Genomic DNA, 25,331 nt, shown 5'->3' with positions numbered 1-25,331 from the left:
TGAAAAACGATGTTCATTTCGTCTGACACACATAACTGCATAGATCAAATGCCTGCAGAAAGGTAGCAATTTGGCAGGGAAGTATTTTCTAGGCTTAGATGAAAGTGTGCTCACGGCGTCCGAAAATGCCTGTCTCACCTCCCACCTGCTTCCCCAGCCCCGAGTTTGCGCGAAAAGATGAGACAAGCGGGATTTCCGTTTTAAGAAGAAGATAAAATTAATAACGATGCGAGGAACCGGGGGCACAATTCACACAGCCCCGAATCGGGGTGCGCTGAATCGGTGCTGCTTTACCTGCGAGGGATTCAACGCAACTGCAATAATCTTGTCGGATAATTAAGTAAATTATACCTTAAACATCGGTAGCTTACAGGTTGTAATCAGTAATTCAAACTCTTGACAATTATGCAAATTGGGCTCAGGCTGGCGCTCGGACTTTCTCGCGTTTACAGCCAGGAGTTTTCCCGAGTTTATTTCGCCCAGAACCGTCGGAGCCACCGGCGCTGCGCCTCCCCCCGCGGGTTTTAGCAAAGTTCTTCCGCGCGTGGGGAGGGGAACACACGATAATGCTCCCCTCACCCCCCAAAAAACCCATAGAACCCCCCCCCCAAACACACGGGGAGGGGGCTTTTGGGGGCAGTTGCGGGTGGGATGTCCACGCCTGACCCCTTCCCCGAGAGCTAGAGGTTCTCCCCCCGCTCCCTGAGCACACCGAGGGGGTGTGTGTGGGGGGGGCTGCCCAGCCCTACGCTGCCTCCCCACCCCTCCGCGGGCGCGGAGCGCGGTGCGAAAGGAGTGGCTTGAGGCTGCGCGCTCCCTCCTGAGTGGCTGGCGGCCGCGGCTCCCAAGCCATCCCTGGGGAGGAGTTATGATAATCCTATTGCCATTAAGGGCGTCTGGGCAGGGAAAAAAACCCGAGTGACCATTAGTGCGGAGGTTTAGTCCGTCATCTGCCTTCATGCCAGCCAACTGAGCTCTGTCCGGGGGGCAGCTCCTCTTCCCCAGCGCCGACGTGGATTTACCGCCCGTGGGGGGGGGCCCGAGCTCTCGGCTGTTTTCGGCACCGCACACCTGGTTTGGACGCTGGACGCCATGTTGTGGAAACTAGCAGATAATGTCAAGTACGAAGAGGATTGCGAGGTGAGAAGCGTGGGGAGGGGGCGGGAGTGGGGAAGGGGGGGTCCGGCGTGGGGCAGCGCGGAGCTCCGCCGCCTCCCCCCCCCCACCCCCCCAAGCCGCGCTGCCCGCCCTCCCTGCCCGCTCTCAGCCAGCCCCGGCTCCTGCTGCCCCGCCGGGCGGGAATCTGTCCCTTCCCGAGGATTCCCGGTTTGCTTTTTTTTGTTTGTTTTTATTTTTCTTTTCGAGCTGCTTTTTCTTTTTTTTTTCCCTTCTCCTGAACTCTTCCCACAAGCCGGGGTGGAAGCGACACGGGTAGAAACCCCGGCTGGGGGAAAGGAGCCCATACCCCTGCCCGCCCGCGGAGCAGCGCCTTGCGGGACCGAGCGGGGTGTCTCTCGCGGAGCGGGCAGGGGAACCGACACCCTTGACCGAAGGCAGAAGCGGGCAGCCCGCGGGGAATCTCGGTGCTGGGTGCCCCAGCCTGCCGGACCGGCCTGCGAGGTCGCTGCGAGCGGGAGAGGGCAGGGGGATGCGGAGAAGCCGGCCGGCAGGTAGGAGCTGCCGCGGGGATGAGCTAGGTTCGGCCGAGCTGCACCTCCCGTTCCCCTTCTCCGCGGGAGCGTCTCCTGCTCCCCGTGAGGTGCTCCCGGTATTTGATCTTTACGAAATCCCTCGTCCCCCCCTCTCCCGCCGCCCCGGCTCCATTGGTCGCGGTCCGCCTGCTCGGCTCCTACAGATTAGCTGCAGTCCCTGCTTCACGCTCCATTGGGACCCCATTCACCTCTTATTAACTAGCCCTGTTATTTTAATGACCGTGAAGCCGGGAGCTGCTAAATCCCTGGATCAGCTCCATGTAGACTTTTAAGCTCTGACTGCTGAGATGTGAAATCGGGGAAGAAGCAGAGATGGGAAGGCTGGAGGGAGAAACGCCGTCCCGGACGGCTCCGGAGGCCTCCGGCCTGTTCTGTCCAGGGCTTTTCTCCCCAGGGCAGGGGGTCCGCAGCCTCGGAGTCTCCTCCCCAGCCGGGGCAGAGCGGCGGAACTCGGGCTGCTTCGCTGACTCGAAATCTTATTTTAACGATTCGTCCAATGACTCGCAGGAGCGTGCGGGCAGCCTGCTCCACTCGTGGTGAGCAGAGCAGCCAAAACTAGTTTGCAATGTCTTCCCTGGGAGTGGGGCTGTTTCCCATGCGGAGTGGCTCGGACAGCGAAGACCGCGGGGCAGGATCCCGGCAGCTCTCGGCTCCTCCCGTCCCCAGCGGCACCGAGTGCCGCAGCCCGACAGGCGCTGCCCGGCGTGGCCCCTCCGTCCGCCCCGCTGCCCCCCGCTGACGGCCGCCTCCTTTCTCCCCCACCCACCCCTCTGTGCTTTCCAGGATCGGCACGATGGGAGCAGCAACGGGAACCCTCGGCTCCCGCACCTCTCTGCGGTCAGCCAGCACCTGTACAGCCCGGCTCCGCCGCTCTCCCACTCGGGCGCCTCCGACTTCCAGCCCCCCTACTTCCCCCCTCCGTACCAGCCGCTGCCTTACTCCCAATCCAGCGACCCCTACTCCCACCTCGGGGATCCTTTCTCCATCAACCCGCTCCACCAGCCGCCGCCGCCGCCCCCCAGCCAGCAGCAGAGCGCCTGGCCCAACCGGCAGAGCCAGGACCCGGCCGGGCTCGCCCCGCACGGCCGCCCCGGCCTCGTGCCCCACCTCTCGGCGCTGGAGAGCGGCTCCGCCGGCGGCCGCAGGGAAACGTATCGACGCTCCGAGCTCCTCCTGCCCCACGGGCACGGGCTGGACGCCTCCGCGCTGGCCGATAACCTGGGACTGCACGATATGGCCCACCAGATGGAAGAGGTGCAGGTAACCCCTCTCCCTTGAGCCCCCGCTCCCCCTCCCCACCCCGGGCCGTGGCGGGAGGCGGGCGGGCTGGGCGCTCCCCGAGCCGCGGTGAAGCCGGGCCGCATCCCCGGCTGCATATCGCAGCCCGACGGGTCCCATCCCCGTCCTTGAGGCGAAACCCGCCGTTTCTCACCTTCTGCCCTTAACGCGCGGCGAGGGGGGTGGATTTCACAAAAGATATCCCCCCGGCTCGGTCCCTCTCAGCCTTTCGAGGTGCGAAACTTTCTCCCCTTTCTCTTTCCAGAACGTGGAAGATCAACACTTATTAATGCATGACCAGACAGTCATTAGAAAAGGTCAGTAAGGTGGCACCGCAGTTTACTTTCCCTTGTCAAAAGTTTAATGACGCACCGGTGAATTGACGCCTTATTATCTATTAAAACACCGAACCCTTCGGGTCGAGGAGAGTGGGGGATGGAGAGGGTTGATTACGCTCTCTGTCGCTGGATTTTTCTAACGCCATCGGGTGGCGAAGGGGACAACCCCACACCCCGGGGTGCTGCACTGCTCCGGGGGACACTGGCCGTCCCTGTACCAACGAGTCCGGGCGTTTATGGGCAGCTTTAATCGTAACCAGGAGCTTGGATGGGATTTAATGCCGCCCTGGAATAAGTGTGTGTTGAGACACGGAGAGCTTGTTGTTGTTGTTGTTGGATTTTGGGGCTTTTTTGCAGTTACTATTACTCGATAGTTTGTGTGTGTGTGTGGTGTTTGTCCCTTCGGCTACTTTACAGGACTTGAGAAGGGAACAAGTTCTCTGCCATGAGCCTGCTCGGCTTTATCTTAATCGAAATGGTTTTGTAGCTGAGGTTTTGAGGAAAGAGAAACACGTATTGACTCAATTTACAGTCACTTAGATTCTCCCCCCAGCCCCCCTCCCCCCGGCTTTTGTTTTTAAACAAATTTGTGCTTCAAAAAAATAAAAAAAGGAATCGGTGGAAGTTTCCTCTGAAGTCTTCAAACAAATACCTAGCTGAGGAAAAGCAGAAGTGTTTGTCAGAGTGCTGATTGCTGCATTTAGCTCATGGGAGAATAATTTCGCTGTCAGATGCACCACTGAAAAATCTCCCCCCCTCCGGGGAGCGGGGCCGACCTCGGCTCCTTAACCCTTTCCCACCGCTGCTGCGAGCCAGGGCCAGGGGGAGAGTGCTGGGGGGTTAACTGGGTGGATTCGCAAGGGGATGGAAAGGCTGGATCTGCGGTTTGCTCCTTGCGAAGAAGCCTTTGTTGTCCCTATTCACCTCAAGGCTGAGGCCATTAAGGAGCAGCGCTTTGCTTTCAGTTCTCTTCTGGGCTGCATCCCCCTCTCTGTGCTGTCTGTTATGAATTTGTTGGGATTAAATTCCAAAGGCGGCTTCTTAAATCCGCGTGTGCGAGGTGGAAGATGAACTCGGCGGGAGCTGGGAGGCTTCTCCCAGCCCCGGCTGGGAAAGAGTTGTTGGCAGTAGCTGAAGGATGCTAATTTGGAGTCTTGTAGTTGTACCGGGATTTTTAGTAGCGCGGATTTGCTAATTCGCAGCATGCCGCTTCAGAGACGTGGGGTTGGGTTTGGTTTTTGCTCTTCTAAAAAGTATTTTTAGTTGTGTTCGGGTGCTCCCGAAATCCGGGGTCGCAAAACGCGGGGTGCGGGAGGAGCTGCGGGACCTTTTGGCCGCAGCAGAGCCCGGTGCTATGGGTCGATACCGGGCACGGGGGTCAGAGCATCTATCGCCAAACGAAACTCCGGTCTCCTGGTCGTGGTTGGTTGTGGTGCTTGCTTTTGGGGTTTGCATGCTTTTTATTTCTTTATGTAAGAAAATTTCCTGCCACTTCCTATTCGTTTTTTCCCCTTTTATAAAAGACTTTCCCTCCTCCTCCCGCAGGTCCCATTTCCTTAACGAAAAACAGTGCTCTGAGCCTCCCCTGCCAAAAGGATGGATTAATCGGAGTGGTGATCAACCCCAACGAAGTATTCTGCTCGGTTCCGGGGAGACTTTCCCTCCTGAGCTCCACGTCGAAATACAAAGTGACAGTAGCAGAGGTTCAGAGGCGGCTCTCGCCCCCCGAGTGTCTCAATGCCTCTTTGCTAGGAGGAGTACTCAGAAGGTAGGCTGGACTTGCCTTACAACCATCCCCATCACGTCTATTGTTTGTGATTTTCTCCCCCGCCCCGTGTGTGTGTGTGTGTGTGTGTGTGTGAGCAGCCAGGTTTGCACGGGGAGTGGTAAGAAAGCCTTTTAGCAAGCTTCTGATTTATTTTTTTTTTAATTTATTTTAAGAAGCCCAACAACACTGAATCCTAATAGGCTTTGGAAATAAAACTTCTTTGCACTTCTGCTACTTCTCCAGAAGTGCTATTAACAGCTCTGACAGCAATTCTCATTCTCTGTTTTAAGCTGGATTTTTGTTCAGGGAGGTTTCTTACTCCTGTGACAAGTTGACTCCTCATAGAATGATTTTAAAAAATATATTATAAAATCTCGTGGCCGTGATTAATGATTGCAAGGACATTTTATATGTCCTCTTTTGCATACACATAATTTGGCTCGTGATAGTTCCACAGCTGTTGGTTTCAACGGTGCAGTTTGAAACATTTTGATTTTGACCTCTGCTGTGTTTCACCCTGGCTGGTTTGTTGTAGAGCATTTAAAAACTAGGTCACTCAAAAAGAGCCTGGTTTTTATCTTCCCCTCAGTAGAACCCTATTGAATGTCAGTAACTGGAATTTCTCATCTTTTTTTTTGTTTAAAAAAATTAAATGAAATTGTTCTCTGAAGATAAGTAAGGCCATTCCTCTTTCACTTTTAATTGCAGAGCCAAATCTAAAAATGGTGGCAGATCACTAAGGGAAAAACTGGATAAAATTGGCTTGAATCTTCCTGCTGGTAGAAGGAAAGCTGCAAATGTGACATTATTGACATCGTTGGTGGAAGGTCAGTATTCAGTGTGTCTAAAAAATAAACTGTTCTCCCCCTGGTGTATAGCTCTTATCCTCTGGGTAAAGCTGGGAAGTCAATGGGTGTAACAGAGAGCTTTGTGTTTATTTTTGTGTTTATTTTAAAGTGAGCATGATGGGGATGTTGTAGCAACTCTCAGCTGCATCCCCTCTGTGGGGCTTCTCACCCCATCTTGTCTCCTTTCCCGTCTGGTGTCCAAGAGCCCTCTCAGCACAAACCCAGCCAATACTCCTCTTCCTCACGGCTGTGGGGTGCTGGCAGGAGTGCAGCAGCTCTGACCCACCAAGATATTCATGCTTGTCCCCTCTTTTTCTTGGGGTGGGTTGTTTTGGGTTCTGTGAGGGCATGTGCAGTGGTGTCAAAAAGGGTTGAAACTCATCACATTAGTGGGTTTGGTCCCTTATTTGGGAAACTTTAAAAGTCTGGGGCAGCTAACACCCAACGCCTAGCCCTACCTCAGCGGTATCCTCAGAAGCTTTCCTAATAAACAAGCATATAAAGTGAGATTTATAGCTTCTGACTTCCTTGTAGGAAACTGGAGCCCCTTTAATCTGTAACGTGTTATGTGGACCCTCTGTCAGTTAAGCTGACTTGAAGGGTGTATATATAGGTACTTGTGTGGTTAAGCCCTGTGTGTTTTGGTTCAAGCGGGTCCTGGTAGTGGTACAACTCAATAGGAACAGAAGTGATTGAAAAGTGATAAACTATTTAAAAACACCCTCCTGCTCTTTCACTTCTACATCAGCTCAAATAACACAGCAACTTCCATTTAAAACCTTCCTGTAGATGTGGAGTTTCAGAGTGCTTACCCCTTGATTTTGTTTTCTGTATGAGAATGCTTATGAGAAAGTACTTAGAAAACATACTAAACTGAGGAACTTTAATTATAGAAGTGGAGTTTAGTTGCCAGGTTTTTTAGTTTGTTTTTCATTTTTTAAATATCAGTGTATCAGACAATTTGACCTGGACTGAATTCTAGTCTTTGGTGCTCAGTGAATCTGGACAGAGACAGTTTTTCTTTAGGTATAAAGGCAACAGAATTATTTTTGTAGCAGTTACCATGTTGGGTGCTTTGTGATGCAGGGTTTTTTTGGTGTTTTGATTGTTTTGTTGGGTTTTTTCTGATGCAAAATTACCAGGAATCTCTGACCTATTAATTGCAATAAGTGGCAGGGTGATAAAACAGTATCTTTCAAAAATAGGAAAGCACTGCAAGAATGCACAGGGCTTCCTTAAGTGCTTAGTTTCCCTGATTTGCAGTAAGTAACATAACTATGTTTAATAAGCATTCCCCTTTACCCACACCAGGTGAAGCTGTACATCTTGCTCGTGACTTTGGCTATGTATGTGAGACAGAGTTTCCTTCCAAAGCAGTAGCCGAATATTTAACTAGACCACACATGGGCCGCAATGAAATGGCAAACAGGAAGAATATGCTGCTTGCTGCAAAGTAAGTTCTGGCCTTGGATTTTATTATTCTTCCTCTCCTTCCTTTTTTAAAGATGTTTTTGTCTTGCCTGAATATCTGTGACTGGGGACACTTTCATGTGTAATTTTAGTTGGGGAGATAAAGCAATTCTTTTGTTATTTGGTTTTGGTTAGAATTCAACTATGGCAGCAGTTACTGTAGTATGAACTGATACTAATCCTGACAATGGCCCTGTCGATAACTCTGCAGTAGTTTGGAACCAGTTCTGTTTGTGGGGGTGGTGGGGTGTGTGTGGGGGTTAGGTTATTTTGTTGGGGTTGTTTTGTTCATTTTTGTTTTTTAACTGTAGTAAAGAATTGAAAAAAAATCCTGTACCAGGACAGCTGTGCATCTAAGAAAAAGACCTCCCTAGATCTGACTGGGTTGAGGACCTGGTGTGGCATGGGAATGTGCACTGGTTTTGACTAGGAGCAGGAGATGGTTTGCTACCTCTGTGCAGCCCAGAGGGTTATTTCTGAGGGTTGTTACTGGGTGCAAGGGGACCTCAGCTGTCCTGTCCTCCTGCAGCCGTTTTTGGCAACAGCAGCACCCAGGTCTCTCCCACGGGACACTCAGAGGCAGGAAAAGAGGATGGTCCCTTTTTGTAATTATTGCTGAAGACTTTTATAGCTCTGTGAAAGCCAATTGTTGGTAGATGTGGAAATCCCATGCTTAACTTAACTTCCTATTGCAAAGCTTGGAGAAGAAAAGGAGTAAAGGAGAAGTTTGTTATGGCTGCTCTGCTCACATTTGTGCCTGGAGACAAACTGGGATATACTGATAGGAATATATATACTGTGTCCAGCTGTGCTCACCCCAAGGTGGCTGGAGCACTCACTGTCCCCTTCCCACAGCCTGTCCAGGCTGAGGTTTAATAAAGGGGGGTTGGAGCTCTATGTTCTTTGGGGTCCCTTCCAACCCATGCCATTCTATGATTCTAGGAAAGACTTTGGTCTGTGATCTGATCTGGATGGAGATGGTTTTTTGTTCAGGGTTGGTGTGATTCTCTGCTTCTGAGTCCACCCTTGCTCTGCAGAGGATCCCAGAAAACCTGTTTAAACTGCTGCTGAGAAGAGCAGCCCTGACTTTGGGCTCGGATCAGGCATGCAAAACACACTCGTCCTGTTGCAGATTTAATCCAGCCCTCCTGAAAAGGAGCCTTCTATATACCCTAAAAACTTGGAAAATACAGTCTCTCTCTTTCCTTAAACCTTATGCTTTTCACCAAGCGCTGCTTCTGCTCCTTAGTTGTGCCAGTAACACCACCAATAACACTGATAATAATCTTTTTGGAAGATGCTTGTGATGGAGAAATTCAGATAAGAGGCCGATTTCGTTAAGATTGCTTGGCTCCTGCGAAATCCCATCAAGGGGAGGACAGATTTACAAGCAGCAAACAACATATGCTGGAGCATTATTAACCATTCATGTTTTGCCAGGCATATGTACCAGTGTTTGCAGGATCAGGGCCTGGGTCTCTAGTGAAGAGAGCATAGAGCTCTAACGTTGCACAGCTAAATTCAGCTGCTCTGGTTTTTCCCTAAATCCTTTCACTGCAGCTGTGGAAGTTCCCATAGAAATTAACCCTAAATTCCCGCTCCCCTCTTGCAATCTGCAGAGTGAGGGATGTGGGGCCAGACAGACTCCAGAGCTGGAGGAAGCAACTCGTGGATATGGGCTTGTTTTTGTGATGTTGACTTAACAGAAGGTTCATCAGGAGCTGGGGGTAATAAATAGGATTTAATTTTAGGCAGTGATGGCGAGTAATGAATTTCTGGAAGTTCCCATGTAACTGCCACACGCTCAGTACAGAATTTCTCTGTTGCTTCAATTGATTTATTGCTTTTGCACAATTCCCTCTGTGGTGTGTAAAGCACGATGACTTTGTGTCTTGCAGGCAGATCTGTAAGGAATTCACAGACCTCCTCACTCAGGACAGAACCCCTCTTGGGAACACAAGACCTAGTCCCATCTTGGACCCTGGCATCCAGGGCTGTTTGACTCATTTTAGCCTGATCACACATGGCTTTGGGAGTGCTGCCATCTGCGCTGCCATGACATCCGTCCAGAACTACCTAAATGAAGCATTAAAAATAGCAGACAAAACATACATGAACGCTGGCGACCAGAGCCCTGCAGAAACCAACAAAACCATTGATAAAATGGATAAGCACAGGAAGTAAAAAGAAGAGAAACCAGACTTGAAACCCTTCCTCCTAAACACAGACTGGGATCTTCTTGCCAGGGGAAATATAGAGATTTGGGGGTATTTTTTTTTCTTTTCTTTTTTTTTTCTTTTTTTTTTAAGAAAGGGGGACAAAAAGGAGAAAAAAAAAATTCATCTTATTCAGGACCTTCCCTCCCCTGGATCCGTGAGAGGAACCTTTCTAAAAGCTGCAGTATCCCTTATCTGTGGAAGCATTTACCAGAAGATAAGTACTTGGTACAAGTGTATCGAAATCCTTTGCTGTACAAGTGGTGCTATAAAGGGGGTTTGATGGAAATATACAGAGATTATATTTAGATTTCTTTTTTTCCACGTCTGCATATCTAGTGGTGGCCAGCTTTGTGTGTAGTTTTAAGGTACAGATTTTAGATGGAAGCCTGTTTGTTATCTGATACAATTTCAGGGTTTTATTCTCTAAATGCAACAGTAACAATAAAGCAGTATTAAACCATGGTATATAGATTTATGTACATTAAAAATTTTTTTATAAACACCTGAAAATAGTAAGATTATTCTGTGGGTCGGTTTTGTTCTGTTTTTTTCTTTTTTGTTGTTGTTGTTGGATTTTTTTTCCCCCTCTTCATTTTCAGATTGCCATAGGAGAATACTAAAATCCTGCTAGACTTCAAAGTTATCTGATGAAATTCGACATGCTTATTTTTTATGGAGATATTCAGGCTTTTAAAAACTGCAGCAACATTGGCTGTGGTGGATATTATCTTGATTTTTTTTTTAAAAAAAAGAGTAGTTAAAAATGAAAATGCTTTTAGAAAAATCAGTTTCTGTGTCTATGGGTATTGCAGCTTTATTCACCTATTTATATTGTCTTGTTCTGAAATTGGGGGGGAGGAGAACTTTAAAGAATAGGCACATGACTTTTTTTTTTTGGTTGTTTTTTCTGCCTATTAAGGCCAAAAAATATTTCCAGGGCGGCTTTATGTGTATTAAGGGAAGCAGTGTGTTGAATGTAAATATTTATTTATGTGTAATTTAATCGGATTTGTAAATAATGGTGAACTTTTTAATACTTTTTTTTTTATAAATGGGTTTCAAATTTTAATTTTGGTAAGTATTTCAAAGGTAATGGGTAAGCTAAACATATCTTTAGGTTTATGCACAGGTATGTTATACAGGGTATTTAAGACTTTTTTTAAAAAAAAAATCTCAATTCTTGCCACTGAAGATTAGATTTAATCTGAGGTGTATGTTCACAAAGCAATAATTTTGTGCATCATTCACCTGATAACTGACTAGACCTGCAAAGTGAGCGTGTGAGTTAGTGTGTATGTGCCTGATGGAGTTTCTGGACTATCTTCACATTATTTGTAAATGTTCCCGATATAATTCTGATGTATATGATAACCATATAATAAAAGTATTCTGGATAGAAGCATGGAATGTTTTGTTAACTGAAACCAGTTTTGTTTTCTTTCTATACTTGGGGAATGTGGGGCGAGTAGCACTAGAGGACATTGTGTATTGAGTCATAATTGCAGCACTTTGTTCGGATTAACAGAACAGAAATATGAAGCTGTTTGCCAGTAAAACTAATGGTTTCAATTAAACACGTTATGTATCTCCAAGAATCCTTTTTTCCCCCCTTCCTAAGATGTCATTATCATGCTGGCTGCCTCTTGAAATAGGCAGCTTAAACGCAAACTGCAAGGCTTACTCTAAATAAAAACCGATCCTTCCAGCTTCGTCTTGGAGTGAATCTGACATTATTAGAATAATCTGTCTCTAATGATAAATATTTCCAAGATCCCAGCGTGTGAAATGCAATAGGTCTCCCATCTGGTTTCAGCCTGGAGTTCACTCACTTCAGGAAGTTTACAGCACTTTGCAGAAAGTCCCCAAAGTACTCGGTGAGGCAGGACCTGAGGTCCTGGTGCCATTCAGTGTCTCAAGTGGAAAACAGCCAAACCAAACCTTCCTGAGGAGAAACTTCTTTATTTTTATTTATTTTTCTTGTGCTTTCTGAAAAAGAAATGCTGTAAGCCTGGGCTTTAGCCTGTCCTTGGCATTTCAATGCTGATGAGTCCATTGGGTGTGTGGCCAGGGCTGATGCTGGGAATGGTGACACAGGACATGACTGGGAGTGAGGATTTGGTTTGTGGTACAGCACTGTGTTTATTTCACAGACACGGAGAGGAGGCTAATGTGTACAGTTAGTGAATGTTTATAGAAATCCCATGTTCTCATTTTTCCTTTAGAGGGTAAAGATGAACTGCTGAAGGTATGCAGAGAGAAGGGAAGTTCAAAGCAATGAATGAATATATAGGGAGGAGCCAGGAGACTGCTGCTTTTTGGGCAGCAATCCAGTCCCCTTCCATCTGAAGAGGTGTGAAATTCCAGTCTTTGCATTTCTTAGACTCTTGCAACATTTAAGCACTTTGGACAATCTGTAGGTGTGAGTGCACCCCGGACACAGAACTTCTAAAGTATGCAAACAATTTAGCATTCTGATCATGTGTGTGTGTATATATATATATATTTATTGGTTATATACAGATGTGCAGGAATTATGTTCGGTATGGGAAGACCTTGTATAGAGAATGGGGGGCTAGAGTTTGGGTGTTTCTGGTGATGTGCTGCTTGTACAGCATATACAGTAAGATATTTTAGCTACCCGACAATGGAATCTTGCTTCTTATTAATTCACAAAACCAGGCTCTGAAATAATTGCCCCTTGGGATAGGAAATAAGGATGTTTCCATTTATTCCTGCATGCATTCAAGCAAAGCCAGTCAATTGTCTAATGTACTGACTTGGGTTCTATTTATATGCTTGGAACATTTAAAAACCCTGAGTTTCCATTACCTTAATGCTTTTCCTCTATATTTTAGATTGTGCGTTGTTTTAGGCCCAACTACCTTACAAGCCATGCCAGTAACATGCAACAAAACAAGGTCTTCTGCTCCATTCACTGAAGGATCAGTTACAGTCTGACCTGAACGTGTCTGTCAGCTGAAATTACTAATCTTAAAATCTGAATAGGTTCGTAACTATTTGGGAAATCTAAAAAGCATGGAGTTATCTCTACGCACAGGAAGGTATTTGTTTGTTTTTTCCCCAATCTTCAAATTTTCACACTTTTCAGTGCTGCCATGTAGGCTGGTCCCAGGCTGCCCAAAAAGGAGAAGCCTCATGTGAAACTATAGAGTTTCTCTCTTCATTCAGTGAAACACCCAAAGGTGTCCATCCAATCCAGCCTCTTGCCCTTCTCCCAGAAAATGAATGGGTTTGGTTTTTATGGAAGGGAAAGGAACTTTTAAGCTTTTAGGATTTAGAAGTAAAAAGTCTGGAGCTGAGATGGGCCATTTCAAGCACTGCTTTTCTGCAAAAACTTTGTTAGACACGAACCCACAGAACAGCTGAATTCGAGCCCCTGAGTACCAAAGCAGCTTTTGGCAAAGGAGAGGATTTCAGCCCTCTCTCACCTGGCCATCTGATGCTAGGGCCCTGGCAGGCAGCATCCTGTCTCCTTCCCCCATGGCAGCTGAGGGCATGGCTTTTGCACCCCTCTTGCCTGACAGGCAATCTAGCAAGTAACATATAAGAAACTGAAAAAATAATTACCTTCTGCCTCAATATAGCATTTTTTTTGCTCTGGGATTTTGTTTTACCTTTCACTCATTGCTTGCAACCAGTTTGTCTCTCCCTGTCCCTGCTGCTTTCCATGCCTCTGCTCCCTCAGACTTCTGCAATACGAATAAACCCAGCAATGCATCTTGAAACGGGCCTGACTTGCCATGAGAGCCTGCTGTGCCTATTTGTTGTAGCCTTTTCTTCTCTATTTTTTCCCACATGTGATGTTTGTGTGCATCCTTGTAGTTATTTTCACCTAATAGTGTGCAGCCTCAGTCCTGGCAGCAGGCTTGGGCTGCCCTCTGGATGTGTTCTGCAGGAGGAGCTTGATTTCTGGAAAAAATCCCACGATTTATGTGTTTTAAAAGGAGAGATATAGGGTGCTGTTAAGATTTCCCCCCCAAACTGATAGTTTGCTGAAAGAACATTAATAATGTAGGCACAAAGATGCTTCCCTCTCACTGAAAGCGCAATCTCCAAAGTATAACACGTTTGTTCTCACTGATAGTTTCATGGGTTTTGTACGGGGAACCCAGGGCTGAGTGCTCCAGGGTCCCTTGGGCCTGTGATCCCCAGCCCAGCAGAGAGCCATGGGCAATGCACGTGGACCCACACGACAGCAATTTGCTCCTAACCCTGGCCGTAGCCCGGAATACAGGGGCTTTGCAAAATCTGTGCATCATCCAAACCAGTTGTGGTCTGTCACAGCGCTTCTGCAGTGCCTGGCTACTGCCACTGCCTGTCACCTGACGTCACCGTCCCCACGGAGCCATGTGGATCACCATCTCTGCTGAAATCAACACAGGGCCTGCACTGGCACCGTGTTTTAAACAACCATTTGTTAAACCTTGGTTTGTCTCACTTGCTGCCTTCTCCCTCTTTCATTTGCACTGCGATATAAAGAAGGTTTCTCCCCACTTCAGATGCTGTTCTGCCTTCGCTGGGTGTTTGTTGGTGCGTGTCTTACGAGGATGTTCCAGCTGGTTTCCATGGGCCGCTGTTGTGCAAGGGCTGCCCACAAACATTCTGTTTTTCCTCTCTTTTGGCTAAACATCTCTTTTAACCGGTTCTTGTGAGGGCCTTGTGCACAGGCTGCCAATCCATGGCACATTCTCCAAATATTCCATTCGAGCTACAGTTCTACCCATAATTTAAACTTAAAACCATGTAACCATACACACACTTGCACCCTCTGTCATGAAACAAACGTTCATGAACACAGGAGAAAGAGGTCTACGATGATCAAAATAACAAGTCATCTTTCAGGTGAGCTTTAGAGCTTATATTTTCCTTTACATCACGTTGACTCCAAAGAGAAATCAAAACACCAAACCCAAACCACACAAACAGTGTGGGTTTTGAGACATATCTAGAGAAATGCATCATTTTGGCTTTGTAGGGCAGTAAGATATACCCTTTATCTTGTACTAGGCTGTGTCATGTCTGTTTGTTGGTTGTCCTCTGCCCTGTCTGCTGAGGGGCAGTGGCGTAGAGGCAGAGCACAGCCTTGGTGCAGCCTGGTAGTTGGATGATGCTGGAGCTGAGCTGGGTACTGGACCTGGAGCAGCTGGGATGGAGACACACGTGGGTTTGTCTGCGCAAGAGAAACAGGAATTGACCTCCAGCAGAATGGCAGGGCAGGGACCTGGGACCAGTAATTTTCTCCAGCTCTTGCAGCAAAATTAACCTGGGCTCATTTGTCAAACCTTGAATCCTTAAATCTAAAACTCTAATTAATTAAGAATCTCTAATTACACCGAAACGGCTCTCTCTATATATTTAAGGTTAAGGTGTGGTGAAATAGGGAGAAAATGTGAAAGAAGCTGGAGGAGGTTCAGAGCTGGAGATGCCAGGAAGCAGCGTGCTCAGAGACCAAGGTGCATGTGGGGCAAAGGGAGCCTGGTGGCTCCGTGTGTCAGACCTGGGGCAGGTCCTAAACTGCCCAAACCCACTGTCCAGTATTCAGACATAAACCCACAGGGCTCCCGAGAAAGCAATGGCCACCAGACCTCTGAGGAGGGTGTTCCTACATTGGAGACCCAAAGCCAAGTGACCTTTGGGGTGTAAGCTCACATCTGGGTATTTTCTCTACCAGAAGCACATTGGATGAGGCTCTGGTTCTTTGCAGCCTCCAGTGAGAAGCTCCAGCAGGGATATTATTGAAAACATTGGTGTAGATGGGCCCTGGCCCTGCCCTCATAAGAGAAAAAAGCAAATAGCATATTAAGTTAAAAATGTATAGCTTTTAACTAGGCTGGAAGCAGTTAATGTGGCTCAGGCAAAGATGTAATGTGGACAGAGATGTTACCGAGAGCTGCTGCAGAGGGTAACAGTCTTCTAGACCTCACATACTTGCCTAGGAGCCCAGGTGAAACCATGTGTAGGAATTAGGCTATGAGGTCATCTGATAAAGTGAGGGGAATCAGGTGGGGTTTAGGCTTATTGGTCTCAGCAGTGCAGCAGCCCTGAGTCTGGGATCCTTCTTCCTGAGCGCTGGTGGGCTCGAACTTCCCTGGGACTTGCCAGCACCCATTCCTGCAGCAAAGGTAAGGCTTCTCCCTTGGTCTGCTGGTAACAGGGGACATCTGCATGTGTATGAGGTTGTTGTGAAGACGTTAAAGGAGGAGAAAAATTATGCATGCTTCTAGGTAAATGGTAGGGTCTCCCCTTCAGAGCCTCAAGTGCTGCTTTCTAGCTCCTATGGTAGGAAATCTCTGTATTGTCTGGCAAGTAAATGCCTGTGCTTAGTGGCTTTGTCTGGGGGAAGATAAAAGTTGATAAGATCCTGGTAAGGCGGTTGTAAGGCACTCCTCTTAATTCCCCTGCAGTGTTTCCAGGGATTCACTCCAGAAAAGCTGCCAGACCGGGGGAAGGATTCGGAGTGATCACTGATTTTGTTAACGTTTGCAGGAGGGGTGATCTCTGCCCGCTGTTCTGCGGGACCCGTGGGACTGTGGTGTTAAAAGGCAGTGTCAGTGTAGCTAAAATCAGTGCTTTTCCCCCATGTTTGCTGGCACGGTAATTGGGAATTGCATCAGAAAGGTAAAGATGAAAAGGAGTCGCTGGGTGATAGCTAAAAAGGTGAGAGAAGCGTGTTAAATCAATTATGGGATTTCCTTTCCATTCATTTTTCTCGTGTACCTCAAGAAGAGCGGGGGTGGGAGGGGAGGCGGGGGGAGAGGAGGCACGATCAGCTTTTTGGATGGCTCGAACGGCACCGTTTGCCTGGGCTGGCCGGGACAGGCACCGTCCTCCACTGCTGCTTCCTGACACCCTGGAGCCTTTCACCCTGGAAGCGGTTTGCCCTGGGAGCTGCGATGCTCGGGGATGTTCCGTGTCCCCTGGGTGTGCACCCCGCGCCTCGCCCAGTGGGTTCAAGACCGCGGGCAGGAGGGTGGGTGGTGCTGGAGCACCCCGTGGATGCGGACTGGGGGCGGCGGGAGCCACCTAGGGAATGGGTGCTCGGCTTTCCTCCCCCCCCCCCCCCCCCCCCCCCCCCCGCACCTGGCTGGCTCTGGAGGTCCCGCAGCCAGCACCCAGCAGGCCTCGGCCTGTCGGGGCTGGGAGATCTGAGGAGCTCACAGCCGGGGCCAGGGGTGATATGGCCGCAGGCCATCGTCTTACATAAACCCGTGCATTTGCATAATGTGTTTTACAAGATTAAAACTGAGGAAACTCCCCCCCCCCCCCCCCCCCCCCCCCCGTAAAAGGGAAGAAATAGGTGAAAGAGCTTCCCAAAAAACGGGCTATCAGAAACCTGTGGTTTCCAGAGTGCCAGTGGTTGGGTTTGGAGCGCTTTCAGGGGTGGCTGTTTAACTTGGAAATCTGCCGTAGTGTGTTTGGGGGCGGGAGGGGGGAAACAACGCCCCAGAGCTGAGACTATGGACCAGTGATGGAGCTGTTTCTCCAAACCTGCTGGACGCCTCGTGTAGGAGAAACCCCTCCTTCTGCGCAAGGCTGTGGCTGGGGAGAGCGGCCGAAGCTCGCCGAGTCACAGACCCAGGGCGTTCTTTCTCTGCTTAATTACAGTGCTGGGATGCTAACGCAGAGGTCAGTAAATGGCCGGTGACAGCTAAAAAGGCACCTTGTTCATGGGCCAGGTCAGGGCTGGCTCGCTGGGAGCATGTGGGCTTCGTGCAAAGGCCATTGCACCGATCCAGCTGCTGATGGAACAGCTTGTAGGCTCCTCCTGCTCTGGACTGATTGCTCCCCTAATCCTGCCCAAGTTCTGCAGTGGAAAATTGTGTGGAGGTGAGGGGAAATAGTTGCAGGAAATTGCAAAGCTGGGATGTCCTCAACTTGTTAGGAAATGCCAGGTGGTGCTTGTGAAACTCTGATAGCTATGGCCATGGTCCTCATGAGCTACAGCTGTTGCACCAAAAAAAAAGAAAGGCAGAGAAATTCAGTGCTTTGGGGGTGCCAGAAGGCAAGAAAAAAATAGTTCCTGCTGGGTGGATGTCAATGTGGGCTTGGAAAGTCAGTCCCTTGCTCCCCTAAAAGTGTGAAGCTTGGGGGTACGTGGGGCTCCCGGGCTGGGGTAGAGTAGGTGCCCAGCTCGATCTGTAGAGGGGCGGTGGGGCTGGGCAGCAGAGCTGGCTGGAAGTTATTGTCGGCTGTTGCTTAAGGAACTGGCTGTGATTTTAATAGCTAGTTTAATTGAACCGACCAAACTACTTCCAGCACAGCCCTGTGCTTGTAGGTGATGAAGAGGCTTGAGTGAGAGGCAGTATTGGATTTCCTGAGAGGCTTTGTTTTAGCAGGGCTTGGTTTACTGATCCCTCCCTCAACCACTCCCTGCAGGAGTCCCAAAGTTGTGGTCTTCAGCCTTTCCCTGGGACTTGGCAGTGGTGTCCAGGGCTGTGTCTGTGGCTGTATCCATCTGTGTGAAGGGAGAGGAGGGAGCAGCTGCTTGCTATGGATGCAGGAGATGTAAATCTGTCTTGCACAGTGAGCTATGTCTGAAGTATCTATGGTCGGGTCAGGTATGTGTTTAAGGTCCCTAGCTGAAATAAACAGCAGTGAAACACCAAAGTCCTCTGTGGTTCAGGAAGATGGGCCATAGCGTCTTGGCATGGGAGAGCTGTGAGGGGTGTGAATGGACCTGCACTGGGGGAAAACTGCAATGGTCAGGAGCTCAGTATGGCCAGTATGGTCATTGCCATGTGGTACTCAGTGTCCTGTGAAAAAAAAAAAAATTTAAAAATAATTCATTAGGTCTCATCTTTTTCCTTCTCCTTCCCCTTTCACATCCCTTAAGAAATAAACATCATTAAATGACTAGTTGGGGAGGGGGAAATCTGCCTTGTACCAGGATGCAAAGTTAAAAACGGGGCGGGGGGGGGGAATTACACAAACACATTACAAGGGAGGACTGCATGGAGGGATGGCTCTGTGTCTGTGTGGCTCGCTTCATTTGCAGTGTGCTGTTTTTCTGCTACTCTCCTGCCATTCCTCCCTGGGGTTTACATACCTGCCTCTTGCACCGTGTCCCTGTGAGGATCCGGGGTGGGCTGTGTGACTGAGCTGCTACCAGGAGGACACAGGGAGATGTATTTCTTCTCGTGGTTCCTACATGCAGTTCCCTGAACCCTAAAATACAGCCCAGACTGGTGTTTAGGGGTGTCAACACACCTTCCCCTCAGAAAGGTGGAAGTGGTTATTACACGCTGTGCTGGAGCTGGGATGTTGTGGAATATCCTCTCTTGGGAGTTTAATGAGCCACATGACAATAACGAGTCAAGCAAACCAGTCTGTGCTGCTGTTGGGTGTGAGAGCTGGTCCCTGGAGCTGGTGATTTGATGTCTGGCTGCTGAAAATCTCTTTAGTTGACTCTCATGTCCTGTGCTTGTTTCTGAGGCTTGACAGACTGTCATATGCAGGCAACGTTGGGATTGTGTCCCAAGCACTTCATCAACAACAGAAGTTGTGGTTCCCAGTTTATCCAAAAGAGCAGCTGGAAGGAAAATTCTTGTGTCTAAAGTGGAGGGGGAAAAAAAGCTGAAAACTTCTGAAGTCTGAGCTGGGCAGATAATGGAAAGAACTAAGCTACTTTCTCTCCTCTCAACTTTTAAATCACTGAGAGAGAGTTCCTTTTGGCATGTGCTAGCTGACCCTTACAATACAAGGGGAAGGTGTGAAAGAATGTACACCCTTCCCAAAACTATACACCTAACCCCTTCTGAGGCTCAGGCACTTTCTTCCATCAGGGTTAAAATCCAGAGTCACTGTGTCAGGTAGGAAATTGCATCCCTGGGGAGGGAGAAACTGAGGGTGAAGTGTAGAGCTGCCCTTTCAGGCTGTGTTGGCTGCAACCTGGCTGTGGCAGGGCTGTTGCAGGATTTGCTCAGGGGAGACTTTGGAGCATCTTCCAGTGTGAGGAGCATGGGAGCACTTGTGGTGAGTCATGGCTGGGCTAACACTGCCTCGTGATGCCGCTGGGCTGAGCCATTCGTGAGCCTCTGTAGTACAGAAGTTATTCTTCCTGTTATTTCTCTTGGCAGCACAGGTGTGCTGGGATGGTGATGTCGCTGGCTGCTGCTGTAATGCAGCTTTCTTGGAGATGCAGAAGTCATGCTGTATCTGGGGCGGGATGTGGTCAGGTTAACCCCTGTGCTGCGGTCAGCTATTCGTTCGTGGCAAAGTGTGATAGCCCTTGAGTGCAAGGGTGACAAACCAGGGAGGGATGTGACTGGGATCTGACTTTCCATGGTATTCCAGTGCTGGACCGTATCACCTAATTAGACAAGGGGGCTGCTTGTCTCAATATGCCTCCAATCTTTACATGCAGTCATGTATTTCAGAGCCACGCTCTTACCTCCTGCCCTCCCTTAGCATCTCTGAAGTTGAGCAGCTGTGCTTTGGTAAAGCCAGAGACATGTGTGGGACAAGGTGCTGGCTGTTTAGGGGTGCTTTGTGTTAAGGGGTGGGGGGAACCAGGCAGAAGCTCCTGCCTTTTGCTCTCCCAGTAACAGTGGAACTGGGGCACTGCCCTCTGAACCACACCGCCCCACTTTCTGTCTTCAGCTGAATGTCATTCCCTGCCTTTGTTGGGAGAAAGAGGCCATATGTGCAGCAGGCAGGTGTCCTGCCTCCTCTCCTCGAAGCACCGGTGGAGTTTCTCATGGGCCACGACTGGGACGACTGGGAGCTCATTAGCGACGGCCCCGCGTGAGGTCTGTGGACGAGGGGTGCGGGCTGCCGGGCACAGATTGCTTCGCATATGATTATTTCCCAACACTCCCCATCAAAACAGCCACTCTTTCCACATGCTCCTTGTTCCCTGCTGCTGGATGGGAGGTAGAGGGCTTGGGAATGAAGGACTGGAGGATAAGCCTGGGAAGAAGGGGGGAAGCAAGGTGTTTTAAGTCTGTTCTAACCATCTACTTGGATTGGCTATGCATGAAATTAGTTTTCCCCAAATCAAGTCTGTCTTGCTTGTGACAGTGACTGGTAGGGGATCTCTCTGTCTCTTCTCTTGACCCACCAACTGTTTAATTCAAGTTTCTCTCCTGTTTGGGCTGGGGTGAGGGGAGAGGCTGGCTGGCTCAGTCCAAGGTCAACACATCACACATTTGCACAGTGCTTATTTCACATGGCGCTTGTGTTATCCTTGATTGCTTTTATCTCAAACTTTCCTTTCTCTGTCATAACCCTGCACAGACCTCTGGTTCCACAGGATCCCACCACACTGATTCCATGGTTAGTCAGTGGGGAGGATTGCAGGTGAAATGGGCTCTGGGATCCCTGTGCTGTGAGGATTGCAAAGGCTTCTTGTAATCCTCTGCAGATAAACTATGGATCTTCCTCAGAACAGTCAGCAGCACACCCAGAAGTTTTAGCAATAGGTGAAATTCTGTGCTTGAAAACATTAACCTTGGCTGGGACTTGTGCGTATGCTACCACAGAGACCTGTGTGTGCCCCAAATGCATGCTGCAACCCCTGCCCCACACATCCAGGGCTGAATACTTGGATTCATTCTTAAGATGTGCACAAAACTCCTTCCCCTTCACTTGGCTTTACTGTAACTGACAAAGCTGCCTGACTCGAGCTGTTCTGAGAAGCATTTCAGAAATCCAATGCTGAAGATTTCACTGTGGATTTTTGGCTTCAAAGTGATTTTGTTATGTCCCCAGAGCCTGGTTAAATCCTTAGTTATAATGATTGCACACTGAAGGGTGCTGTTACATAGAAATGCTGTCCCATAATGGCTTCGTTGCTGTGGAAAATCCGATGTTATTTGGTCATTCCCTACGAGTTCCCTAAGCCATCAAGACATTTGCCTCAAGGCTACAAACACAAAGCTACAGGCAAAACCCTCTGGACATAATGAGTGGGCATTTATGCAGAACTAAAAACTGGAACAGCTGAGCAGTATATCTATGAATAGCAAGCATGCCTGGAAGCACAAAAGACATCCTTCTGGAGTAAAGGGGTTTGTAATGGTTCTGACATCTTGTATGTCAAGATCATGCTACGTTGTTGTAACTTTTTTCTTTAAAATATTTGTTTGTTTGAACCATGTTCCTTGAGTAAGGTTTGAGTAATTCAAGGGTGTGAAGGAAGCCCTGTAGCTTTGGTAAGAGGGAAAATTGGGCAACTGACACTTTTGGCAAGAGCCATCATCTTGATCGTGCGTGTGAGGGAACAAGCGTATTGCTCCTGTGCGGCCAGTATCCCCAGTTCCACCCTTCAGGATTTCTTAGGGTGGGTTTTATTTTGCATCAGTGGCTCTAAAGGGCTTGAATCTAACGCTAGCTGAGAAGTGTCTTCTGATGGAAACGCGAGGGTTGGACTAACCATAAACTACAGGGTCAGGGAGTCGGGCAATACAAAGGAGGGTAATAAAACTCAGAGTAATTTGGATCAACGGGGAGCTGGAGGAGGTTAATGTTGAGAAACGTACTGCAGTGAGGCTGCAAGGCTTTGAGAATCATCTGTAGGCACTTCCAGCTACATGTCAAGAACAAGGTGGAGAGGAGGGATGTGCAGCTCTTACACCAGGAGCAAAATGAAAACCCAAATGGAGCTCAAATTAGAGCTGGGGTTAGAATATAGAAATAGGCTTGAGGAAAAACTCCAGGGGAGGGGAAATGTAAGAATACCCAAGGATGATAAATTCATGTTTATATATCCGCATCCACATGTATCTGATCAGCTCTTGTGACACTACTGGGTTCCAACATAGTGTGTTTTGGCTTTTTCTTTTTTTTTTTTTTCCTTCCCACTCTTCATGCGAACGTGCTGGGGGATGGTCTGAGCAGCCCTTTGGGACTGAGGAAAAATCTACAAGTTCAAACATGTTTTGCAATCCTTGCAAAGTAGTTTAGGCCTTGCAAAACCATCAGTTGTGGAGATGAGCAAAGCCCTAGTGCTGTGAAGTTCCTACAGGGAAATGTGGCGAAGGGATTAGGCACTAATCCCTGTCCTGAGAAGATGCGATGAATGCCTACACTGCAGACATGCAGCACAGAGATACCTGAGCTGGTTGTGACTAGCTTATTTGGCAGCATCGCCTAGCTCTGCACTTTGGGGTATGGGAAAGACATTTCCCTTCCACCAGAGGAGCAAAGTTAACCCATATGGAGATCAGTGATAGAGTCCAGAAAGGTATTTGGCAGAAAACTTTAGCCTGCAATACAACTGTGCACCTTATTTCCTCATGTCCAAGTGTCTTGCATGGCCACAAACAAATTTTTTCTCCCCCTGGTGTGTACCCTTATCACTGGAAACAAAGTATGGTGCCTGCTTTGTGTGTAGAGAGGTAGAATCTGAACTGCAAGATGATCGGGTATGGAATGATGTTACTCAGGTTGCTTGGGAAGACCAGGGATGGATTTGTTCCCTTTATAAAATGCTGAGTTAAACCTAAGGATTTCTAATGGGTCAGAGTGACATCAGTTGCAGTTCTATGGAGGCAAAGCTCCTGGAAACACGTCCCTGGTGTGTCTTGCAGTGAATGGTCCTGCCACAAGAGGTATGGCAGCCTGGTCAGGGAGTTGGACTGTGTTTTGCTCTGTGTGTGTGCCCACTGTATTTCTGCAAAGAGGGGGTCTTGGGTTCTCCCCCAGAAGAAAGCCTCTTTTATTGTGGCATATTTTAGTAACATCTCTGTCACTAAGTGTTGAGCAAAAAAGAGGTGATTTGGCAAGGAGGGATCTTGGCTGGTGGGACATGGAAATCTAATTCAGCTATTTGGATGTTCAGTCTTTTGCTTGTTTGACTAGAGGTGTGTATGTTTGGCTGTTAAACATATATACAAAGTCAAAATAAGGCTCTAAAATATCTGTAGTTTTGGGTACTAATGGGTGAATGCTAAAACACAAGATGCAAAAGCAGAAAGGCTGTGTGTGCCAGGTGGTCCTTCCTCCTCCACCGTTGGTCTCCTACCATGCAGAAGAGTGACAGAGGGGCCAGCTGTTGTCTGCTGCTGGTGCATCTTGTCTGTCATGAGAAGCCTCTCAAAAAAACCTCAAAGAAAATGTAAAGTGAGAGGCTTGTGGACAGAGTGACTGTAGTTCAGTCTCTGATCCCAGGTCTACACCAGGTTTCTGTTGATTTCCTGAGACTTATGTGTCGGTGCCTCTAGGAGCTGCTGTCTCCATTGCTTGGAAGAGGATGAGAGTTACTGCTTTCACATGCAATGAAACTATTCCAAGTAGTCAAAGATTCCTCCTGTTCACAAAACATCTCCCTTATCGCTGTCTCGCGTATGAGCAGCATAATAACAATGTAGCTTGAACAGCACTGCGAGTTATTTGCTTTGTGATTTGTGGTCGGATCATTGCGTCTCAGTGTTCACCGATGAAAGGAAATTGCTAACAAGACATGGGTATTTACATTAATTGTGGCTTTGGGGAGATAGTCCAAAGAAAATTATGTTAAAGCCAGTTATTATGTGTCTCCCTAACAATTAGTGAAACCCAAAGTTTATAAAACAAAGGTTGATCTCAAACAGATTTTTAGCTGCTGCTTGATGTTTTCCCTTTCTAGAGGTTGAAGGGTGGTGGAGGGGGGGAAAGAGTTGTTTTGGGGGTTTCTTCCTCTTCTTCCTCCTTTCTTTTATCCATCTTCTAAAACCAGCATAGAGAACATGGCTTGAGAGTGAGCACATATATTATGGCAGGAGGAACCCCTCAGTGATCCCATTAAGCAGGATCTCTGCTTCTAAGGAGGCATCATGGAGCAGGTCAGTCTTCACACATGCTAAACAACAGGGCTTCCTCCATTAAAGCCATCAATTTTCATTGTTTTGTTTCACCTCAGTGTGGTCTTGTGCAGCTCTGAAGGTTAAACAGAGGTCTGCCTCTAAAATCTTCAAGGTAGTCCAAGCGTGTTTCACGTATGTCCCACTAGATACGGTCTTAGCACACTCACAAGACTACTTCTACTTCAGTTTGAGCTATTTCTGGACATTAATTCAATGCTTTTTATAATGTATGATGAAAAGTAATTTAAGGTTTCTTGGGATGACTCACTTGCCAGCATAGTGGATCCAAGAAACAAACACAGATGTGAGATTTAAATTCTCCTTTGGCGTAAAACACTGCCAGGACTCCTCATGCTTTAAACCACAAGCTATGCCCACTGGAGACTAGTAACACTGTTCTTTTTTTAGCTTCGACTCGTCAGGTAGCTTCTGACTTCAAGGTGAGCAGGGATTTGTACACCTTATTCATTCACTAGATGTCGGTGCTGTTTGCACATCCCCACAAACAGTGGGATTTATCTCCTCAAACTCTAGATGTCCAACCCGAGCTTCTTGTGGAGGCTCTGCTCGTAGTGAGGAAAGGCAGGCGCGCTGAAGGATGATTCATCTGACCTGCTGTCGATGTCTATTTTAGGAGCATGCCTAAAGAAAGGTGAAGTTCAGTCCTTCTGCAAAAATTCCTCTGTAAGAAGGGGAATTTTTGGATGCTGGAGGGGAGGGGGGTGCAGTCTGGGCTCCCTTTCCTTGGATGACCCTGTTGCCAGACTCTTTACCCTTACATCAATTCCCAGGTTCCCAGCAGATCCAGGTGGGGGAATGTGTGTTCTGGAGCACACCTTCACAGGGAGGGCATGGCAACACGCTCCTGCTGACCTTGTTTTGGGGTTACTCTGT

General features: G+C 48.2%; 1 protein-coding gene across 1 annotated transcript; it reads left to right on the top strand.

Moving 5' to 3' along the window:
* Positions 1-1,092: 1,092 nt before the first annotated feature.
* Positions 1,093-9,598, top strand: TFAP2C (transcription factor AP-2 gamma; the record flags this gene model as incomplete). The annotated part of the gene is made up of 7 exons (XM_084271590.1): positions 1,093-1,140; positions 2,496-2,972; positions 3,256-3,307; positions 4,874-5,096; positions 5,805-5,923; positions 7,256-7,397; positions 9,313-9,598. 7 exons carry the CDS (start codon positions 1,093-1,095, stop codon positions 9,596-9,598), a joined length of 1,347 nt encoding a protein of 448 aa, XP_084127716.1.
* Positions 9,599-25,331: the final 15,733 nt, after the last annotated feature.

This window comes from Gallinula chloropus (genome assembly GCF_964237585.1).
Source record: "Gallinula chloropus genome assembly, chromosome: 16".
NCBI lineage: Eukaryota > Metazoa > Chordata > Aves > Gruiformes > Rallidae > Gallinula > Gallinula chloropus.
Note: the sequence above shows the minus strand (reverse complement) of the source record. Positions and strands in the feature narration are given on the sequence as shown.